Source organism: Marmota monax, unplaced genomic scaffold (assembly GCF_021218885.2).
Source record: "Marmota monax isolate L192 unplaced genomic scaffold, Marmota_monax_Labrador192_F-V1.1 WCK01_AAM20220418_F8-fsc00157, whole genome shotgun sequence".
NCBI classification, from domain to species: domain Eukaryota; kingdom Metazoa; phylum Chordata; class Mammalia; order Rodentia; family Sciuridae; genus Marmota; species Marmota monax.
The window spans coordinates 1526477-1549434 of record NW_026694573.1 but is presented as its reverse complement, the minus strand read 5'-3'; the positions used below and the strand labels follow the sequence as shown (position 1 = coordinate 1549434).

The following is a 22958-nucleotide window of genomic DNA, read 5'->3' as shown; positions in this document are numbered from 1 at the left end:
GATTCTGATAGTCTATCAAAACATGGGCCAGGTCTCAAAGAGTCTGCCACTCATAGGCCACTGTCAGACACAAACATGTTGGGGTCTGTGAGGGTCCGCTGCCTTTCCCGAGGGAGGTACTCTCCTTGGCTCTCGTGAGAACTGGAGGATGGCAGGTAGGGGTGATAGCATCCATTCACAACTAGCCACTGCAGTCAAGAGAAGCCTGGCTACAGTGCTCCCTCCAGAAAAGAGAAAGGTGCAGTAGGAAGTCAGATGGTTTGAGAGGTGCATTCTTTTCATGGGGGGGAAAATAAAAGATAAGAGGGCCAGTCATGGTAGTGTAGGCCTAGAAACCCAGTGCCTTGGGAGACTGAGGCAGGAGGATTACAAATTCAAAACCAGCCTCAGCAACTTACCAAATGCCCTGTTTCAAAAAAAAAAGGAGGGGGGAGGGGATGCAGATGTGGCTCAGTGGTTAAGCGACCCTGGGTTCAATCTCTCGTACCAAAAGAAAAAGAAGGAATGAAAAGCTCAAGTCTACTTTGCTGCTGATTGGTTTTCTTTTAACCAGAAATTCCAGTGAAAACATGCCAGTAATGTTCACTGGATGAGATGAGCCAGTCACTAACCAATAACTCATATCAAGTGATAACATTTCAATTACTTCTCAACACATAGCTGCCCAGAAAGGAATTTCAAGGAATTCCAGGAATCCCTGCTACAGCTCTAGCTGATTCACTATGTGGGGATTGGGGTGTGTGTGTGTGATAGAGTCCTCTGGGGCTGGTCAAGGAAGAGTGGCTGTTAATTCAGCTACATTAATGCACATCCATAACAAATGTCTGTTTTTGATGACAATTTCCTTCTTCCCTTTTTTTGTGTGTGTGTTTATGTGTGTATGTGTGTGTGTGTGGGGGGAGGGGGGTTGGGCAGGGATACTGGGATTAAACCCAGAAGCATTCTGCCATCGAGCTACATCCCCAGCTCTTTCTATTTATTTATTTATTTTCAACACAATGCCTTTATTTTTAAGTGGTGCTGAGGATCGAATCCATGTCCCGCCCGCGCTAGGAGAGGGCTCTACCGCTGAGCCACAATCCCAGCCCCTCTTTTTATTTTTTATTTCAAGACAGGGTCTAAGTTGCCCACACTAGCCTTGAACTTGAGATCTTCCCACCTTAGCCTCACAAATCACTGGATTACAGGCATATACCACTGTGCCATGGTGATGACAATTCTTGTAACCTGTAAATTATACTATTTTGTTTCGTTTTTAAATTTTGAGACAGGGTCTTGCTAAGTTGCCAGGGCTAACCTCATACTTAAGATTCTCCTGCTTCAGCCTCCCAAGTCAATAAGGTAGCTAAATTTCATGTACTAAAATGGAAGGTTAAAAGATAAAAGCTTAGCCCTGGGGGCTGGGGTGGTGGCTCAGTGGGAGAGCACTTGCCTATCATGTGTGAGGCAACACATATAAATAAGGTAAAGATCCATTGAAAACTAAAAAATAAAAATAAAAAAATAAAAAAAAAGCCAGGAATGGTGGTGCATGCCGTAATCCCAGCAATTCGGGAGGCTGAGGCAGGAGGATTATGAGTTCAAAGGCAGCCTCAGCAGATTAACAATAGGCACTTAGCAACAAGGTACTTAGCAACTCAACGAGATGCTGTCTCTAAATAAAAAACATAAAAAAAAGGGCTGGGGATGTGGCTCAGTGGTTAAGTGCCCTGGGTTCAATCCCCAGTACCAATAAAATAAAGGATAAAAGCTTAGGGATTATGTGAAAGTAGAATCACATTCTGTCATCATTTTACAGGAAAGAAAGAGAAGTCTATTGTGTCTAATAAATTCCCCTGAGGGTGACATCATCTCTCCCACCTATAAGAATATCAGATAAGAGAGATCCAAAGAGCCAGGAGAACATAGCACAGGGCCAACCCAATTCTCCTAGAGCATCCATCCCAAGTGGAGAGTCTGACCACCCATCATCATACTCATTAACTTAGAATGGGTGCAGGCTCCACAGGGGGCCTCTCTGCAGCTTCCAGAGCAGATTTAAAGGATGAGGCATGGAAAATGGATTCATAAGGTCCCCCATCCTGTTATCACTTTCATGGAACTGGCAGTCTGTTCTATAGCTTGAGGCAGCTCACACATAGAAATTTGCAAAACTTTGTTGGTCACTGTATCCTGATGTCAAATTTGTGAGACTATACCAGGGAGTTCCAGTTTGCATCTTTGAGCTCCTAGTGAGACAACTGGCTGATAAGATTCAAGGGCCCTCAAAGTGACTGACTCACTTTTGAAAAGCTGCAGGAAACCATCTAGAACTCAGCCAATGATCACTTGGTAATAGCAAAAAACTGGAAATTACCTAAAGATCCAATAATAAGACAATACCTAAGGATAGAAAGAGACAGAAGAGTATTGTATAGTCACTCAAAATAATGCTGACCAGTGGTTTCTTTTTTTTTCCTTTTTAACACAATGCCTTTATTTTTATGTGGTGCTAAGAATCGAATCCGGGTCCCGCCTGTACTAGGCGAGCGCTCTACTGAGCGCTCTACCGCTGAGCCACAATCCCAGGCCTGACCAGTGGTTTCTAATTACAGGATGCTATACTTTGGGTCTGGAATGTCCCCCACAGGCCCATGTGTTAGAAGTCTGGTTCCAGGTCTAGGGCATAGCTCTCTGGTAGAGTGTTTGCCTGACATCTGTAAGACTATCCATTCCCAGCACTGCAAAAAAAAAAAAAAAAAAAAATTTAAAAGGCTTGGTTCCTAGTTTGGCATTATTGGAAGGCAGTGTAAGCTTTAAGATGTAGGGCTAAATATGGGTATGCCCTTCAGGGAGACTGTGGAAAACTGATCTCTTCCTCTCTTTTGCTTCCAGACCACTATCCAGTGGCAGCTTGCTCTACAACATACTCCCTGCCCTAATGTGCTGCCTCACCAAAGGTTCAAAAGTAATTGGGCCAAGCCAACATGGGCTAAAACCTCCAAAACTCTGAGTCAAATAAACCCTTTTTAACATTATCTCAGATATTTTGCTATAGTAAAAGAAAATTGACTAAAATGCAACAGAACATTTCACTTCTATACTAACATGGAAGATAATGGACATAAAACCCCAGACAGTAAGACTTTGACAATGTGAAAGAACCAGAAAGGGGACACCAAACTGTTTCTCTCTAGACTGTTTCTTCTACATTTCTCTCTACTTTCTATCTGATATAGTTATCACATATAAAGTTTTAGGGATCAGAATACCGTGGTCTCTCTTTGTCTTCTGTGGTAACCCAGGTTCCAAACGAAGGCTATGAATCCAAGAATGCCCCCTCAGGAGGGCTTGTCCCACCAAGGCATAATCCCAGGATCCTGCTGTTACCAGAACAACTTAATGAGTTTGACTAACCAGCCTACATGAGAAAATGCAACATGACAAGATTAAGGACTGCAAGAAAACCTGTAGAAGGAGAAGGACCAAATCTTTGTATGTTGTATCAGCACTAAAAAAGCAGAATATGGACATGTACTCTCTGTTCCTGGGCTTTGAGAACCTATGAAGCTCTGCCACCAGCACTTGGCAATTCCACCATACAACAACAAAAGTCACAGGGCATTGTAGGGGAAGCGGCTCACACTACTGAAAATACTGAAGGCACAATCTCCAGAAAACAAAACCCACTTGGAAATAAACCAAGATAGTGACTACTTTCTAGCCTCCCTAGCTACTAGAGATCCTGAAAGCTTTCCATAGTACCTATGTGAATAGACTGGCCAGGGCCCAACCTCACCTTAACTCCATTTGCCACTGACTCTCAGTGTGTATTTCAATGGGCTGGGAGAAAATTAATAATCAGGTTGTGTGCTCCAGAGGTGACTGTGCCCATGGCTGGCCATGAATCCATGCTAGAACAGGGCCTCCACCAAAAGCAGCGGGGTGTGGAATTAGCAGAAGAGCTACACATCCTACACAGAAGCTCAGTGCAGGGTACTGAGCACACACAGCTGGCATTCTGCTTCTGGCAGCTGATGAACGCTAGCAAAGACACAGAATATACATTCCCTTGAACTAGCAGCCCATCAAAAAGTCAGCACACCAGCTGCATATGTTGCCCGTTCCATGGCTGCTTATTTTCCAAACATGGGATGCAAAGGTAACTTCTCCCTTTCATACTAGTTAGGCCAGAGGTGCAGAGTTTTCCATGAAGTGGGTTCCAAGGTCAAAAAGCAGCAAGGGCAGTGGCTTCCACTGGCAGGGTAGTTACCATGTGCCACTACTGCTGACTCTGAACACACTCTCAACTCCTTTGTACAGCAGACCAAGACGAAGAATTCCCCAGGAGGCCTGAGAACACACTTAAGACATACAGCAGTGGTAGTGAAGATGGCTTTCAACCTCACACAGGCTGGTCAGCCTTTTCTAGCTACAATCGTGAAGTCTATGTTGCATTTCACAAGGCTGCGTTTGAGCAGGCAGGTGATATGGGCACCCTGGGCCCAGGTCACTTAGAGGAAGGTTGTACGTAGCTGTAGCCAAATGTCTCCATTGGTACATGTCTCAGGCAGGGTCCCAGGACTCGAGCAATGCAGTGGGAACCAAGAAGGGCTATTACTTCCTCCCAAGAGTGAAATGATGTCTGACACAAAGGATATACCACATCCTGAAGTGCCTGACACACAAATTCTGTGCAACTGGCCACCAAGCTCAATAGGTTCACAGGTAAGCACTGCAAGAACACAGATGACGGTTTCCTGAGGGCAGCAAGATACACTAAGAGTGCCAGCTGTGGGCTAGCATCCAGCAAAAGCCTCACTACATCAACCAATATGTTCTGATTTTTTCCTAAAGCTAAACCCCTCTGAGTCAAGACTAGCATGTGGACCCAGGAAGGATCCAGGATTCAACTAGACGTCTCCTAACATTATCACCAGCATGAAGGTGAGGCACATGTATCAGAGACAAGTCCTAGGGACCCTGGATGTCTAATCCCTAGACACTAGGCAAGGTTAGAAAAAACATCCTATATGCCACCATTCCACTCACTGGTACCTGATATGCAGAGAATGGGATTGTGCTAGTCAGCAACAAGGAATTGGTGCACACTTCTGCCCACGTAGTGAACAAATCCCTGAAGGCAGAGCAAAGACAAGGATGCCCTCTCCTATACTGCTACTGTGGCACACGCCTGGTGCATGGATTCTAGAGCCAGGTGCCCAATACTGTTTCCATCCTCTTCCTAGTTTTTAGAGATCTAGCAGTCAGTTCTATACAGGAAGCTCAAATGGAAGATGAAATGTGGATGAAACTGTGGTGCTCTCCTCTCTAATGTACCTTCTCAGTCTGGTAGAAAGACAAGAAGATGAAGGATGTTTATTCTAGACAGTTGGTTGGGTCCCAGTAATGACCAAGCAGAGGTGGCTACCCTGAGGATCTTGAAGTTATCTCATAGAGGGGAAAGGAGAGAGGATTCCTCATGCTTTACCAACTAGGCGAATAAGCCAACCAGGACCCTTGTACAGCTTTGTGTGCTAGTGATTAAAGAAGCTCCTAACTCCCAAAGTCCCTCACCTGGACTCCAGGAGCCACCATCTGGGTAGTCTGAGCTGTCTGCACAGCTGCCTGCTGCTGTACCTGGGGCTGCACTTGGGCCTGCACTTGCGGCTGCACCTGCGGTTGCTGGACCACCATCGGAGCTCGCACCTTGAGGAAGGAAGGGAGAATGTATTTTGGAGCAACTTTGGGCATAGAGCAGAGTACCACTATCTCTGTGGTAGCTTTTGAGAACTGAACCTTTCAGAATTAAGGATGGAACTTTCTTGACTTCATGGGCTACGATGTCACCTTACTAGCCATCTCTGATCCTATAAGGTCATCGGAAAAATCCCATACCAGCCAAGTTCTGAGTTGGTGGAGCTGAGCCCCATATCTCCCAGGCGAGCAGCAGTGCAGCCTTCCCACTGGGACCCTCCATACACCTGTTAAGGCATGACTGCAAGCAAAGCCATGTCTGGAGTTGAGCAGTGTCCAGCCTGCTTATTCTCTGGCCAAACATGCTGATGGTCCATGAGATCCCTAAACAGAACCCATACTCCTTGAAGGAAACCAGGTCTGGCCAGCCAGCATCAGGCTCAGCTAGAAAAACAAGCATGGGCAACAGGCAGAGAGGAAAAGCAGGCAACTGAGGGACCGCTGTGTAGAGAAACCTCCACAGGGATGAGGTAGGCCTTGGTCAGACCCAGACAGGTAGCACCTCCCTAGATGTCTCCAAGCTGCAAGACCCAATCCCAACAGGGGACACACCCCACCACACAAAGGTTCAGGTCCCAGTAGGGGTGCCAGGATTGGGGGGTGTCTCTCATGTGACAGGTGAGTGACTGTTCCTCAAAACCCTCCCAGTCTGCCTCTGTGGGACCTCCTCTTCACCCTGATACTCAGTTCAGGTGAGGCCCCTGGCCCCATGCCACTTAATGAATCACAAAGAGAAAAGGCCACAAACACCAAGGGAGCCGAGAAGATGTCCAAAATATGGTCCCCATCATGGCCACCTCTGTCTTGATAGTGATAATCTGTCCTCTGTGTCATGGACTGTATTTACATTGTATAGAGATGTACAAAGAGACTGAAAATAATTATATTTTATGAATATTCTTCTCAAAAATATGGTAATGACAAGGCTAAAAGATCTTGGCTCAGGGCTGGGAGTGTGGACCAATGGCAGAACATGTGCTTGGCATGCCCTATTTTCCAATCCCAGTATACATGTGAGTGCATGCACACATACATGCATACAAATCTTAGCTCAGAACATAACTTCAAGCAGTTATTAAAACACATGGACACCTGATGGATCCTGTGGGACATTCTCCCACATGGTGAGGTTACTTGTCAACCTAATCATCCACTACCTTGAAGTTCCCAGTCACCACTGAAATTGTCTTAGAAGATGGGACACCCCCATGGAGCATGTAAAAGTAGCTCTCAGTACACACATTCCTTCAATTTATACTAGAGTCAAATGTGAGGGCCAGCATGAGGAAGAGCTACCCAAGTCCTAGCATGTAAAGGACATATTATCTATAGCTAAGGAACTTGACACCACTGCTGACAGAGCCACTAGCCATATATGACACCATAAGGGGTGCATGTGCTCTACCATGGGCTTGGCTTGGATACTTACAAATTTCAGCTGCTGTTGAGGGTACAACATCTGTCCAGGGAGGGCTTGAGCCTGAGACACCAAAGGCTGGTTCTGTGACTGTGGCGTGAGTTGTGATGGTTGATTCTGTGCAACTGAGGGCTGCTGAGCCTGTGGCGGTGGCTGGTGGTGCTGTGCGTGATGCATCTGTGGCAGCTGCTGAGGCAGGGCCTGGGAGGGGGGAGGCTGTGGCTGCTGCATTGGTGGCTGGGCCTGCAAAGCTTGCTGCTGTTGCTGCTGCTGTTGCTGTTGCTGTTGTAATTGCAGCTGTGCCATCCTCTGCAGCTGCTGCTGCTGCTGCTGTATCTAGAGACAGAACAAGCAGCACTTGGTTACTATCCATTAGCTTCTGTAGGGCCAGTTCTTCCCTGTGCCACCTTTGGCCCCAGGAAGCCCGGGGGGGCATGAACACAGCATTTTTAAGGCGGCCTTTCCAGTTGACCTCTTACTTGGGGAGGGGAACATGTTCCATAAAAGGGCTCTGGGCACCCAAGGTCAAATGCCAGCAGTCTTTCAGATACTTACAATACGACGAGTGTGTGCCTGTGCCATGGTCAGACCCAGACAGGTAGCACCTCCCTAGATGTGGACACTGGAAGAAGGTCCACCCTGGGATGGCCCAAGGGAAATAACTAGGTTTAAGAAAGGGTAATAAAGAATAGATGTAGTCCCACAGGTGGCCTAAAAGATTGGGCAACTGATATCTGCAGCCTCTCCAATGATGCTGTTTTGTCCCTATAGTGATCAGCAATACACAAGCCTCATGAGGATAGTCAATATCTGCTTTTCAGGATGGGACAGACTAATGGGGCAGAAGAGTCACTGTCAGCTCTGAGAGAAGAGTCTTCTAGATCGAGAGTAGGCAGCAGGTTTAGAGGCACCCCTAGAGCTTCTCTCCCTTAGCCAACACCTGCCATGAGGACAGATGCTGAAACATCTAAATTTTAACAACTGCAAACCATGGGAGAACAAAACAGCTTCTGATCAACAGGGTGTTTAATATGAAATTTCCACTGCCCTATAGAACACCATCTCTAGGAGGAACAGATATTATGCTCAGACACCAAGACACAGACAAAAGAGGAAGTGCCTATGTCCTCAAAAGAAAATGTCCAGGCCAAGCACATTGGCACATATCTGTAATACCAGCAACTTGGGAGGCTGAAGCAGGAGGATCCCAAGTTTGAGGTCAACCTGAGCAATTTAGTGAGACCCTGTCTCAAAACAAAAATAAAAAAAGGGCTGGGCATGTAACTCAATGGTAGAGTGCCCTGGGTTACATTCCTAGTACCACAAAAAAAAAAAAAGAAAGGAAGGAAAAAGAAATGTGTCCACAGCATGATTCAAACATCCCCCAAGTCTCCCTTCTCACTCCAATTAAATCTTTTGCAACGCTCTTACAGTTCCCACAGCACAGAGTAGGCCTGCAGCAAGATACCTGGAACCTGAGAGGCCTCTTCCTGTAATCACAGTACTTTCCTACTAAGCCAGAGATTATTTCTCTTGCCTAATCAACACATTTCTGGTCCATGAAGCAGAGCAGGTAGCAAGGTTATCAAGAGGACCTTTGCTGTCTCTGGGTTCCTGCACCTAGCACTGTGACTGACACCTGTCCCAGGCTCAAGGACTAAAAAAAGGAATTACAATGTGAGAATAGGGGAACACTGTACCTGTTGCTGGTTTTGATGGTGCAACTTAATCAGGTGCTGCTGCTGTTGCTGCTGCTGCTGGAGCTGTTGCTGCTGCTGTACCACTGCTTGGAACTGTTGCTGCATGGCACTCTGCTGCGCTTGGAATTGCTGTTGCTGTTGCTGCTGCTGTAGCGCAGCCTGCTGCTGTTGGAATTGCTGTTGTTGCTGCTGTTGCTGCTGCTGCTGCAGTGCCACCTGCTGGAGCTGGAGCTGAGCTGAAGAGGAGACCCAGATTTAGGCCCAAGTCAACCCAATGGCTGCCCCAGGCTGCACGGTAAGGGAAGCAGTAGCAAGCCAAGGTTCCACTGACACAGCTGCTCTGCAGACAGGAAGGGAATTTGGGTAGAGCTTCCTGCCCAGGCTGCTGCTGGAACCTGAACACTCCTGATCAGACAGGAAGTGGAATTTGTGTCAATTTACTATCATGAATTACTCTATAACAATCAAAGAGAAAAGGGCCAATGCCCAGTGACATAGGCCTGTAATCCCAGCTATATAGGAGGCTAAGGCAGAAGGATCAAGTTCAAGGCCAGTTGGGAATACACAACAAGACCCTGTCTCAAAAAACAAAAGGGCTGGGGTTGTAGTAGCTCAGTGGTAGAACACTCACCTAGCATGTGTGAGGCACTGGGTTGGTCCTCAGCACCACATAAAAAAGAATAAAATAGGGCTGGGATTGTGGCTCAGTGGCAGAGTGTTAGGATTGCACGTGTTAGGCACTGGATTCAATCTTCAGCACCACATAATACATAAATAAATAAAATAGAGGTACTGTGCCCATCTACAACTAAAAAATATATATTAAAAAAAATATATATATATATATTTAAAAAAGGGACTGGGAAGCTGGGCATGGCGGTGCATGCCTGTAATCCTAGTGGCTTGGGAGGCTGAGGCAGGAGGATTGTGAGTTCAAAGGGTTTAGTGAGGCGCTAAGCAACTCAGTGAGACCTTGTCTCTAAATAAAATACAAAATAGGGCTGGGAATGGGTTGAGTGTCCCTGAGTTCAATTCCTGGTAACAAAAACCAAGAAGTTGGGGGGCTGCAGATGTAGCTCAGTGGTAGAATGGATTCAATTCCTAGTACCATGGAAGAGGAAACAAGAGTCAACTAAGTCTAAGGATCAAACCCAGTACTTCATACATGCAAGGCAAGTGCTCTACTACTGAGGCACAACCCCAGATCCAACTAAGTCTTTTGGATGGACAAAAGGCAGTCTCTGGTCATCAGCATTAGCAAATGCTAATCTTCTATCTTTGTGGATTTGCCTATTGTGGACATTTCAAATGAATGGCATCAAACACACTGGGTGCAGTACCGCACAACTGTAATCCCATCAAGTTGGGCTGAAGCAGAAGAATCACAAGTTCAAAGCCAGCCTCAGCAACTTGGTGAGGCTCTGAGCAACTTAGTGAGACTCTGTCTCCCCCCACCCCCTCAAAAAATGGTGTGTGGGGGGGGCGGTTTGGAGATGTGGCTCAGTGATTAAGTTCAATTCCTGGTACCAAAGGAAAAAAAAAAGACCAAAAAAAGTTGTAGATTATTATCAGCTTTACTGATATTTTATTGCCAAATAACATTCCATTATAAGGATTTACCATATTTTGTTCAACAGTCATCAGCTAATGAACATATGGCTTGTTTCCATTTTGGGGCTACTGTTAACAATACTGATATAACAGTCACAAGATTTTCCACAGCAAGGTTTCTTTTGAGGTGATGAAAACGTTCTAAAATTGATTGTGGTGATGTCTGTGTAACTGTGACTGTAACAAAAAACCACTGACTGGTGCATTTTTTAAAAAAATATTTTAAAGTTGTTGATGGACTTTATTTATTTGTATGTGGTGCTGAGAATTGAACCCACTGCCTTATGCATGCCAGGCAAGCATGCTACCACTGAGCCACAACTCCAGCCCCAACTGGTGCATTTTTAATGGACGAATTATATACTAATAAGATCGATCAAGCTGTTAAAAAAAAAAAGTGAAGGAATGAACTGAGAGATCTTTTGTGTGCTTGGACCAGTTTCCCCAATGGTAACATTTTGTAATATTGTAACATCACAATCAGAATGTGTGCTAAAGGGGCTGGGAATGTGGCTCAAGCGGTAGGGCGCTCGCCTGGCATGCATGCGGCCTGGGTTCGATCCTTAGCACCACATACAAAGATATTGTGTCTGCCGAAAACTAAAAACTAAATCCTCAAGATCCAACAATTACTAAGGCGCCCTCTTTTTCCAAAATTTTGTCACTTCAAAATTATATAAAATAGTTTTAAAATGTTACATACTAAGAAAATGACACAGTATGAACTCTTCTGGGTTGGCCTTTTTTTTTTTTTTCTTCCACATAATTCTCTGAAGATCATCCACTGTCTAGTGATACCAATAGCTCCTCCTGCCAAGTATTATTCCATGGTATGAATATTGACTACTCAGGGCATCTGAGATGACTGCAGATTCAGTATATTACAAATAAAACTATAAGCCAGGTGCAGTGGTACACAATCTGTAATACCATAACTTGAAAGTCTTGAGACAGTGGGATTGCAAGTTTGAGGCCAGCTTAAGCATCTCAGCAAGACCTATCTCAAAATAAAGAGGGGCTGGTGAATGGAGCTCAGTGTTGGAGTATCCCTGGGTTCAATTCCTAGTGCTACAAAACAAACAAAACAAACTATAAGCACTTGTGCTGAGTCTTTCTGTTTTTGTTTTTATCGGTACCGGGGATTGAACTCAGGGGCACTTGACCACTGAACCACATCCCCAGCCTATTTCATATTTTATTTAGAGTCTCACTGAGTTGCTTAGTGCCTGGCTTCTGCTGAGGCTGGCTTTGAACTTGCGATCCTTCTGCCTCAGTTCCTGAGCTGCTGGGAATGCAGGTATGAGCCACCACTTCCTGCTTCTGCATGAGTTTTTATGGGAAGCTTCAATTTCTATGCAATAAATGCCCAGGAATGTTATGGCTGAAGTACATGTTTCCTTTTTAAAGAAGCTGTACTGAATTTTACCATCTGCAATATATGAGTGTTTCAGTTTCACCATCATCAGCACTTGATATTGTCATATGATTTATTTTAGCCATTCCTGGTAGGTGTAACAAGTATTATATTTACGTTTTAGATACAGACTTGTAACTCTGTTTAGAATTCAGAAAACATGAGAATGATAATAGTCCTTTAAATTTTTGAGGCTTGCTTTATGGTTAATTTTTATAAACATATTTGCTCCATGCTGTGCTTAGCTTAAGTTGCTCATTACATTGCTCGCTGCTTCTCTGAACATTTCAATTTTTGTCTGCTTAACTAACAATAACAAAAGAAGTAACTGAGGTACTTGTCCAGTAAATCTGTTCATTTTTGTATCTTTCTGTAACACTGTGTTTCCTGAAGGATAACACAGTTGTACTATTTCCTTACAGTTCTACTCAATTTCAGGTTTTTCGTCTTTTAGCAGGAAAAACTTAGATCATTCACATTTATTATGATTACTTACATTTTTAAAAAATATTTTTTTAAGTTGTTGACAGATTATTTTATTCATTTACATGCGGTGCTGAAAATCGAGCCCAGTGCCTCATACATGCCAGGCAAATGAGCTACCGCAGAGCCACAACCCCAGCCCTGATATACTCACATTTTTAAACACATTTCTATTTGTCTCTTCTCATCTTTTCCTTTTCAGGAACTGAACCCAAGGGTGCTTAACCAATGAGCCACATCCCTAATCACCAAAACCCCCTTTTTTGAGACAGGGTCTGGCTAAGTCCCTTAGGGCCTTGCTAGGTTTTCAGGTTGGCTTTGAATTTACAATCCTCTTGCTTCAGCCTCCTGAGTCGCTGGGGTTACAGGAGTGCACCACTGCAATGGCTTTTTTATTTTAGATTGTATTTTCTTTGAATGACTGGCTTGGACTTTGTGTGCTGTTTATTGTTTGTCACTTTTTTCATTATTCCATTTTTTTTCTATTGTTTAAAAATTTCTGTCTCAAAATTAAAAATAAGAAGGGCTGGGATCAGTAGCTCAGTGATACAGTGCCCCGGGCTAAATCCCCAGCAACTAAGCCAGGCTTTAAGCAACTTAGCTAGACGGGGTCTCCAAAAGTGGGGTGGTGGTGGAGTTAGGATGTGGCTAAGTGCCCCGGTACCATAAAAAAAAGAAAGAAAAAGAAAGAGAGGAAGGAAGGCAGGAAGGCAGGAAGGCAGGAAGGAAGGAAGGAAGGAAGGAAGGAGAGCTTACCAATACTTTAACCTCTTTCCCCAATTTACTATTTTTTATATCTTGGGGTACTAGAGATTGAACCCAGGGGCATGTAACCACCGAGCCACACATCCACCCATTTTTAAATTAGGCTTGGAGTGCAGCAAGGCTGTGTAGAAATTAGCTTTGCGCATTATTGACATTTTGGCCCAGATAATTAAATTTTATTTTGTGGGGTACCATTCTATGTAAGACGCTTTAGCAGTATCTCTGGTCTCTACCCACTATGTGCCAGTGGCACCCCTACAGTTGTGACATCCAAAATGATCTCCAGGCATTGTCAGATGTCTCTGTGGTACACAATTGCCCCAGCTGAGAATCAGTGGCTTAGATTTACACACATTTACTACCCCTCATGTTTAATATCTCTTTTCCCACTGTACCCTTATATCTCAAAAAGATGGTTTGAGGGGGAAGAGGAAATGGTGAGCAAATAAAAGACTATGCCTTTTAAAAAGCCTTTTGGTGAAGGTCCTAGATGTTGTTAATCTAAAAATATCTTGTCTCCCCTCGCCTTTTATGAGATTTGCGGGCATACAATGGTTGACAGCTCTGTTCCCAATGCCTTAACATTTTACCACCTTTTATACTACTGCTGGAGTTCACTTTAACCAGAACTAGCTGTTTCTAAGATACTCTCCTGGCTTTGATGTTTGCATTTTTGCAACAACAGGTTAAGACACAGGTGACCTAGTTAGTTCACTTGGGTCAGCTGGCTTTTTGTTACCTCTTCATGAACTATTTTCTTCTGTTCTCTCCATTTTGTGCTCTAGGGCTTCGATTAGAATCTGGTTATATTTTTGCTCTTTTTCAATTATTATTATTTTTTTTTTTAGTTGCAGTTGGACGCAATATCTTCACTTTATTTATTTCTTCATGTGGTGCTGAGGAAAGAACTCAGGTCCTGGAACGTGCTAGGTGGGTGCTCTGCCACTGAGCCACAACCTCAGCCTAGATATTTCTGCTCTGCTCTTCCACATTTTTTAAAATATATTTTTATTTGAACACAATATCTTTATTTTATTTATTTTATGTGGTGCCGGGGATCGAACACAGTGCCTCATGCATGCTAGGCAAGCACTCAATCACTGAGCCACATCCTCAGCCCCTATCTTCCACATTTCTTGCCCTTGCTTTTGTATTTTCCTCATCCTCTTCTCTGTGCTTCATTCTAGGTAATTTCTTCAGATCTAGCTTCTAGTTTACAAATTCTTTCTTCAGTTCCATTGAATCTGCTGTTCACTTATCCATACATTCTTCTTTCAATGTTGTATTTCTCATTTCTACAAGTTCCACTGGGTTCTTTTCAGATCTCCTTTGTCACTCCTGATAGGGCATTTTCAATTGCCATCCTATCTTTTATTTCTTTTCTTTTCCTCAGTACTGGGGATTTAGCCCAGGGCAGTGTACCACTGAGCTACATCCCCAGCCCTTCTTTTTTTTTTTTTTTTTTTACTATTGAGCATAAATGCATCAAAGGTCCCATTCAAAACCAGAGTCCATTAGTAAACTTGAAGAACTCCAAATAAATGATTAGTACACAAAGTTTGGGGTGCTTTTTTTTTTTTTTTACACAGCAATAGCTAACTGATGGCCTTTGTAGTGCTATTAGGGATTTTTTTTTAAAATTTGTTTTAATTAGTTACACATGACAGTACAATGATCTTGACATATCATACATTTGAATCAGATGGGATACAATTTCTCATTTTTCTGAATGTACAGGTTGCAGAATCACATTGGTCATGCAGTCATGTATATACCCACAGCAATAATAATGTCTATTTTATTCTGCTGTCCCCAGCCCTTATTTTAAATTTTGAGACAGAATCTAAGTTGCTTAGGGCTCTACTAAATTGCTGAGGCTGGCCTCAACTTGAGATTCTTTTGTCTCAGCCTCCCAAATTGATGGAATTATAGACTTTCACTACCATGTCCACATTATTTCTTTATTCATGTGGAGTGGACAGTACATATGTAACGATTTTCTGGTGTGGATTCTGAGAGCTTATACATCTGTTTACTATCTTTGTTCTCCCTTATGGTGTCTCTGCTTCCTCTCCTACCTGGTCATTTTTGATTATGTGCTCACTACATTACCTTAATCTGTGCAATTCTCACAGGTTTAAACTGGAGGTGTTTTCCTGCAATCTAAGATGATTCTGGGGCAGCTGGGGGGTACCACAGGCCCCAGAACAAATCCTAGTTGGAGAGAGGAATTCTAGACTTGCTTTCCCCATCTAGCAGTGAGTGACATTTAGCCTTCCAAAGTATAGCCTAATCAGGATCTAGGTATTCAGGAGAAGGGGTCTTCAATACCCAGTCTGTCACACAGCCAGAAGTAGAAGTTATTTTTGCTTTGTTATTTGAAGTGCTGGGAAATGAACCCAGGGGGCTCTACCACTGAGCCACATCCCCAGCCCTTTTTTATATTTTATTTAGAGAGAGTGTCTCACTGAGTTGCTTAGAGCCTCGCTGGCTTTGAACTCATAATTTTCCTGCCTCAGCCTCCTGAGCTGCTGGGATTACAGGCATGTGCCACTATGCCCAGCTAGAAATTATTATTATTATTATTTTTTATTTTTTTAGTTTTAAGTGGACATACAATCTCTCTCTCTCTCTTTTAAAGTCACTTTCACATGGTACAAAATTTGCTACAGAGCAAAAACACAGAGTGGGGGGAAAAAGTCCTTCTTTCAACCCTATACTGCAGCCCCTACCCATATGCACAGTTAGCAGTCTCAGCATTTTCTTGCTAACCTTGGTCACCTGGAGACAATGACAGTGTCCCCTGTCCTACCTTTTGGGAGTCCCTGAAAAATCCACACTTTGACTTCTTGGGGATACTGGGTAAAGACAGTAATCATGCAGTGATGTATGCAGAAGCCATCAGGAAGGGATATCAAATGTCCGTTGGGCAACACTCCTATTTCAGGTAGGCCAAGGAGGTAAGAAGTCTAGAGCAGGGAGGGACAGGAACAGTAACAGGACGGCAGAAGAAAACACATCAACTTTCAATTAGTGCCACCCAGTAGACCAGGCCCTGTGAAAGCTGAAAACAGGATGTGGGCCAAGGTTAGAATAGGGAGGGTGTGGGCAGGATACTAGAGCTTCACCACTGAATTTCTGACAAATAACTGGTTCAAGACAAAGACTAGGATTATAAGGCAAACCATGTAAGCACTCCAAACTCATATATTTAAAAACCATTTCCTATTATAAAACAGAAATCTAAAAAGGAATCCAACCAGTACACAGATCATACTGTAAAAGGTGCTGGAACTTCTGTATATCCTTGCCTAAACCCACCCCATGAGGTGCATGAAATCAGGAGATTGTGCTGAAGAGCTGAGATTGCCTAAGGATGAGATTGGAATGTACCAAGAGTTAGATGGCAAGAAATCAGTAAGAAGGAGAGAATAAAGATAAGAGAGGGAGTGACAAGGAAGGTAGGACGGAGGATGCTTGCAGCATCTGAGAAGGAAACCTGACACAGGTAGAGGCATGTGAGTGATCAGAAGTTTCCATTCCAGTGCTTGGCCCAAGTGCAATTCCAGTTCTTGGCTATAGCTGCCTCGCTGGCAAAGCAGGGAGAGCTGCTCTGCACTCCTCAAAGGGTTACTGTGAGAGATACATGGCAAAAATATACCCAAACACTAAAACCTATATACAGATGTCCACAGCATATTTACTTATAATAGCTCAAAACTGGAACTACCCAGATGTCCTTTAAAGTTTAGATGATAATTATGAAACATCCATTCCATGGCACTCTACACAGCAACTAAAGGAATGAACTATAGGTACAGCTTGGATTTTAAGGGCATCATGAGGAATACAAGAGCTAATCTCAAAAAGTCATGTATCATGTAAGTCTGTTTCTACAACTGAAAAGTGATAGTGTAGAGAGGAAAGGAAGATAGGTAGTTGTCACGGATTAGAGGGAAGGTGCAATTTTTTTTCTTTTTCTTAGCAATATAGCGAACTGAACCTGGGGCCTTGAAAATACAAGGCAAACTTCATCAATGAGTTACATCCCTAGTCCTCTTTGAAACAGGGTTTTGCTAGGTTGCCCAGGCTGGCCTGGAACATCTGATTCTCTTGCTTCAGCCTTCTGAGCACTCGGATTGTAGGTGTGAGCTATCATGCCCTGTGTGAGAGGATATAATTTCTCAGATATGATATAGGAGTTTGTTTGTTGGTGATGATGGAATAGTTCTGTATACTGTGTACAGTGATGGCTGCTTGATTACATATGTGAAGAAATCTCACAGAGCTATATATACTCTTACATGCACATCCAGGAATGCATATAAAAACTGGTGAAGTCTAGCGGCACAATTCACAATAGCTAGAATGTGGAACCAATCTAGATGCCCTTCAATAGATGAATGGATCAAAAAAATGTGGCATTTATACACAATGGAATATTACTCAGCACTAAAAAATAACAAGACCATGGCATTTGCAGGCAAATGGATGGCATTAGAGTATTATGCTAAGTGAAGTTAGCCAATCCCTAAAAAACAAATGCCGAATGTCTTCTCTGATATAAGGGGGATGACTCAAAATGGGATAGGGGGGAAGAGCATGAGAAGAAGACTACCACTAAATAGGGAAGAAAGGTGGGAGGGAAAAAGAGGGAGAAGGGGAGTTGCACGGAAGATGGAAGGAGAACCTCATTGTTATACAGAATACATATATAATGTTATAATGAGAAAAAGAAAAAAAAAAGTGTGTCACATTAGATTGGATAGAGAGAAAAGATGGGAGAGGAGGGGAGGAGAAGGGAGGATAGGAAGGGCAGCAGAATAGAATAGACAATATGATTGATGTATGTACATTCCATGTATGTATTATATGTCAAAATACATTCTGCTGTCATGTATGACTAAAAAAATAAAAATAAAAAAAAAGAATTGTAATGCATTCTGCTGTTATATATAAATAAAAAAATAATAATAAAATTTTAAAAATGAACTGGAAAACAAACAAAAAAAACAACCTGGTAAAGTCTGAATGAAAATCTCGACTTGTACTATTTCTAGCCCTGTGCTGTTTCTCACTTTGGATAATATACTAATTAAGATATTATCACTGGGCTGGGGTAGAGTGCTTGTCTGGCATGTGTGAGGCACTGGGTTCGATTCTCAGCACCACATATAAACAAATAAATAAAGATCCAAAAATAACTAATAAAAATTTTAAAAACATTATCAATGGAGACACTGAGTGAAGGACACATGAGAACTCTCTGTGCTAGTCTATAATTTCCTTTGACTGATAAACTATTTCAAAAATAAAAAGTTACGTAAAGGGTGGGGGGGGGGAGTACTAAAGCACTTTCCAGTGGACACAGTGCATTATAAGTACTGAATCAAAGTCTACGGGAATCAGAAGGACACCAAAAAGGATCCTGGAAAGCAGAAGGAAAAGGTGCTTTGTCCTGTGATTCCCCACCCCAAAGCAGCTGCATACAAGAACCAGGGGCATATCCCACAGAGTGATGCAAAGAGGACAAAGCACCCTCTTCAAGGAAGGGGAGCCCAGTGAAGATGTGGCTGTGAGCCACCAGCCAGGACTGACTGAGGTACAAGAGCAGCACTAGAAAAGACAGCCCTTGTCACACTGGGAGTGGTGGGGTGCTGACATGGCACTGCTTCATAGCTGAGAACCCCCTGAAACATACGTTTCTATTTCAATGACAAAACAACTCTTTGGATGTTGTCCCAGGCCCTCCCCAACCTCCTACAAGTATCCTTCCTCCTGTCCAGGGTTAGGAGAAGGACCTAATATCACTTAACCCTTCTGGTAGCTCAAAAAGGGCTTGAAGCTTTTCTCTCCATACCCAATATAGACAAAAGGACCAAGTTGTTTGTGACTTCTCTATCCTTTTCTTAATATCATCACAAGCAAAGGAGTAAAATGCAGTGTTATCTGCAAAGAAAGTTGCAAATTCTCTAGGAAGTATGGTACTCACTCTGAGGAGGTGCTGTAGACACCACAGCCATTCCATGAGGGGCCATCCCTGAGGTCCCAGGTGGCGGCTGCCCCGAGAGTGCCATTGACTGCCCCATGGCACCAAGGCTACTCATCCCACCCAGGGACTGTCCTGGGCCCCGAGGAGGCATGCTGATTCCGGCTGCTCCTGTACCAGGTCCTCCAGTCAGGCTCTGCAGGGCATTCATAGGGTCTATGGGAACACAAGGCAGCAGCAACTCAGGAAAGTGCCCCTGAATTGGGCAGGCTCAAGGGGCACAGACCTCCTCCCATCTATATATATGCTTTAGCCCCACAAAGCCTCAAATGGTGAAAGCCAGGGTCCCGGAGCCTCCCAAATGCCGAGAACTCTGGGTGTATCAGTCACTACTGCTGGAATGAGAGCCCCTTGAAAGCAGGAAGCATGCCCCTCATTCCTATGCCAGGGTCCCAGGGTCCACTCTGGGGGCTGGAATTGTGGCTCAGTGGTAGAGCGCATGCCTAGTATGGGCGGGGCCTGGGTTTGATCCTCAGAACCACATAAAAATAAAGGTATTGTGTTGTGTCCATCTACACCTAAAAAAAAAAAAAAAAAAAAAAAGGGACCACTCTGATGCCTGCAGCTAATGTGAAAACAGGCTGAGGCCTTGAGGGCAGAGATGACAACCAGGAGGGACTTCCAGAGACAACAAAATCTGAGGGGACTTACTCCTTAGCAGGTGGGAATAGGATGGCTAGATCAGAAAAGTAGAAGGGGCTAGACAGACACTCCCCAGCGAGGGTACAAGTACACCGACACATCAGTGCCCAACCTCTGCTGCCAAGTCTCTGCAGGACACTGCCCCAGGCCAGTCCCGTGGCAAGAACAGCACACCAGAGCAGACTACGAGGTGTAGGAGGGTTCCACAGAGAGCTGAGGGGCAGAGCTCTCAGAACAGGACAGCTCAGTGAGCAATGCCACAATCAAAGACAAGAAGGCTGACCCATCATTACAACAGTGTGGACTCATGACAAAAGGTTACTGCAGACAGATATGACCTGCCTGGGTCACCCTGCCATAGAAATGGGTAGTGCCTAAAGACTCCACACATCAAAGCCAGAGTCCAGGCCACATGTACTTGATCCCAACTGGCTCCATCTGTCTGAGAATCACTGCCCTGGTTGAGGCAGGGCCCAGAGAGGTAGGGCACCTGGCAATTTTAGCTCTGCTGTCTAGGGTGATTCAATCCATACCCTTTCTGACAGGCTAGAGATCAGCAAGAATTTGCTCAATCCCTTCACTGGCAGCTCAGTCAGCAGAGACCACAGCTAAACTGCCAAAATTCCCCTTATGTGATAAAACCCTGAAATTAAAATAGAAACATTTCTGAACTTGTAAAGAAATCTTATATAACTTAAGGGAAATGAATTTACAGCTATTATCTATAACATACTACTACAGATTATAGTTTTCTCTTAGGGAGCTCAGAATCTTTAGACAATAAGAGCTTTGTGAGTTTTTATAATCTTTTTGGTGGATGAACCTGGACAGAGAGGCATCATCTGATTTCAGTTTGCAAGAAAATGAAAAGTGAAGGAGAGGTTGGGTCATGACTACTCAGCCTCTCCTCTGCTGGAGATCTTTTGAACATTCTCCTCAGAAAATGCACACAAAGCATGTACCATCTTATTCCTGCCACCCCAAATCTTAGGATGGGAAAGACTTTATTTTAAAATAAAAAACTCTTACCACTGACAGAAGCTTGAGATTTCTTGTTTTCTATATAAAAAAAACACAAGCAGAAAAACAAAGTAAACAAACTTTATATAAACACATATTTTCAGGGATAAATCAGCTTTGTAGGCATTTGACCAGAGGTTATTTGCTAAAACCGAACTGACCCTGCCTAGAAACAAGGCAAACAGATCTCAGAGAGTCAACCCCAAGAAGCCACTGGTTTTGGCAACCGCATGAGGAGGTGTCTGTTCCTGACAGACTGAACACTCAAGAGGTCTGGGGGCAAAGGGCACCACTTGGAGGTTCATCTGTGGCCTTTGGGAAATGTCCAAGTCTCAGGTACCTTGGGCCTACTCTGCTTTTCCTTCCTTTTCAGGCCCTGAGGCACAAACTGTAAGAGGACACCAAGAAACCATGAAAGATCTAGCTAGAATAGTCCTGAGAATTCATAACACCTCCATTTTCAGATCACTCTGATGAAGAAGATCTCCATTTCCTAGGTGAAAGAACTGAGGCTGCCCAAGACCGACTGGTCTAGCTAGCCCCAGCACATGGGGGAGAATTTCTCTGATACCTGGTAGTCCTAAGATTCCTCCTGAGCCTTTCTATATGAGTCCAGAACACCCATAGAGCCATGTGTCACTAGGTCAAGGTTCTGATGAGCATAGCATAGGGTAGGAGTGTTCATTTCAGGACATCCAGTTGCCTATTCCTCAGACTTTTAGTTCCTTCTCTTCTACCTTTCCCAAGTTCTTCCCAAATTCCCCAGAGAAAGTGAAATCCCATGAAGTCCACCTTGGTGACCATTCTGGTAAAAGGTTAGTGTGGAAAGCAGCAAACCCTACTGAGCTCAGGGATTCTCCATTATCTCTCTGCCCTCATCGACTGAAACTAAAGCTGCACCTACTTCTACAGCCTATATTCTGACTGCCACTAAACCAAAATGGAATGGTTCTGACCTCTCCGGTGCTTACACAACCAGGGTGGGTAGGAAGGCTGCTGGCTGGAGCCCAGAGTAGCCAACAGCATCAGTTTCCTTCAGAGGCAACCGTCACACAGGAACACTCAAGGTCCACATGATTCCACATAACATATGAAAGCACACACACGCAAAAAATCTGTCTCAGGATGTCTTGAAAACTATTTAGGAACTAGGGCCACTGCCTGGTCAGCCTGAGAGAACAACAGAATTCCCTAAGTCAGGGGGACAAAACATGAGGTGAAGGAACCCTCCACATGGCAGGGAACAAGGGGTGGGGACTTAGTAGGATGACCCAGAAGCTTCAAGTCACAGAAACACACATTTATATCAGGCCTACATAGGTGAATAAAGCAAACTATTAAGGAAGAAAGCATCTCATCTGTTCCAGGATAAACTGCTTATTTAAAATTGCCCAGAGTGTAAAGCTTTCTATAAAAACAGAGATCAAGTACACAAGTGAAAACAGCAGTCCAGTATACACCATTTTGAGGCCAACATTTCCATGTCAGAATCAGCATTTTTGAGACTCAGGCTCTGGGAGGATGGAGAATTTGGAATCAAATGCTATGCAGTGAGGAATTTCCCAGAAGCAGACAAGTTGACACAGATGTTCCAACTCAGACACCCAGATCCACCCAGAGAGCTGCCAACAGATAGCAATAGAATTTGCCTCTCACAGTGATCACAACAAAACAGAAATGTGAAATCTTACTTACGAATATCTCGAAAATGGATAATGAGCCTGGCCACGAGGGAAAGGTATTCATCCTAAAAGTAAAAACAGGAAGCAGTTTAAATCCAAATGGAGAAGCATAGCCATGTGACTCCCCCATCCCACCCCCTCAACCCTGGCCAACCAGAGGTTCTTCCTTCAAGGCTGCTGGCCTCTGGGGCCAACTGAGATGGCTGCAGTCATTCAGCCCAGCTCAGCCTCCTCTGGAATCCATCTCTCAGAGGAGAGCTGTCAGTGCTCTGCTCTGCTGCTGATAAAAGGCACAAAGAAACAAAGAAAGAAAGGTACAGAGAGCCTTCAAAAGGCAGCTCCTCCAAACAAATGGAAAAAATCATTCAGCTGAGAGAGCTGGGAGTCACCTCAAGTCCTTTCTTGTCACAGAGGGCAAAATCAGGTCCAGAGAGGGCAA

The 22958-nt window shown here is 44.0% G+C and overlaps 1 protein-coding gene across 8 annotated transcripts in view; it reads right to left on the bottom strand.

The window, feature by feature from the left end:
* Positions 1-22958, bottom strand: part of Med15 (mediator complex subunit 15) — a 72595-nt gene that overhangs the window by 13900 nt on the left and 35737 nt on the right. For 4 of the 8 annotated variants that reach the window (XM_046421252.2, XM_058571746.1, XM_046421255.2 and 1 more), the window contains 6 exons: positions 22533-22584; positions 20847-20876; positions 19119-19331; positions 8854-9089; positions 7166-7489; positions 5557-5688 (listed from right to left, as the gene is read on the bottom strand). In XM_046421252.2, the coding sequence (XP_046277208.1) occupies positions 5557-5688; positions 7166-7489; positions 8854-9089; positions 19119-19331; positions 20847-20876; positions 22533-22584 (987 nt within the window). Of the gene's footprint in view, positions 1-5556; positions 5689-7165; positions 7490-8853; positions 9090-15938; positions 16385-19118; positions 19332-20846; positions 20877-22532; positions 22585-22958 lie in introns of those variants that run through there. The other 4 variants (XM_046421253.2, XM_046421257.2, XM_046421258.2 and 1 more) reach the window with 3 other exon arrangements.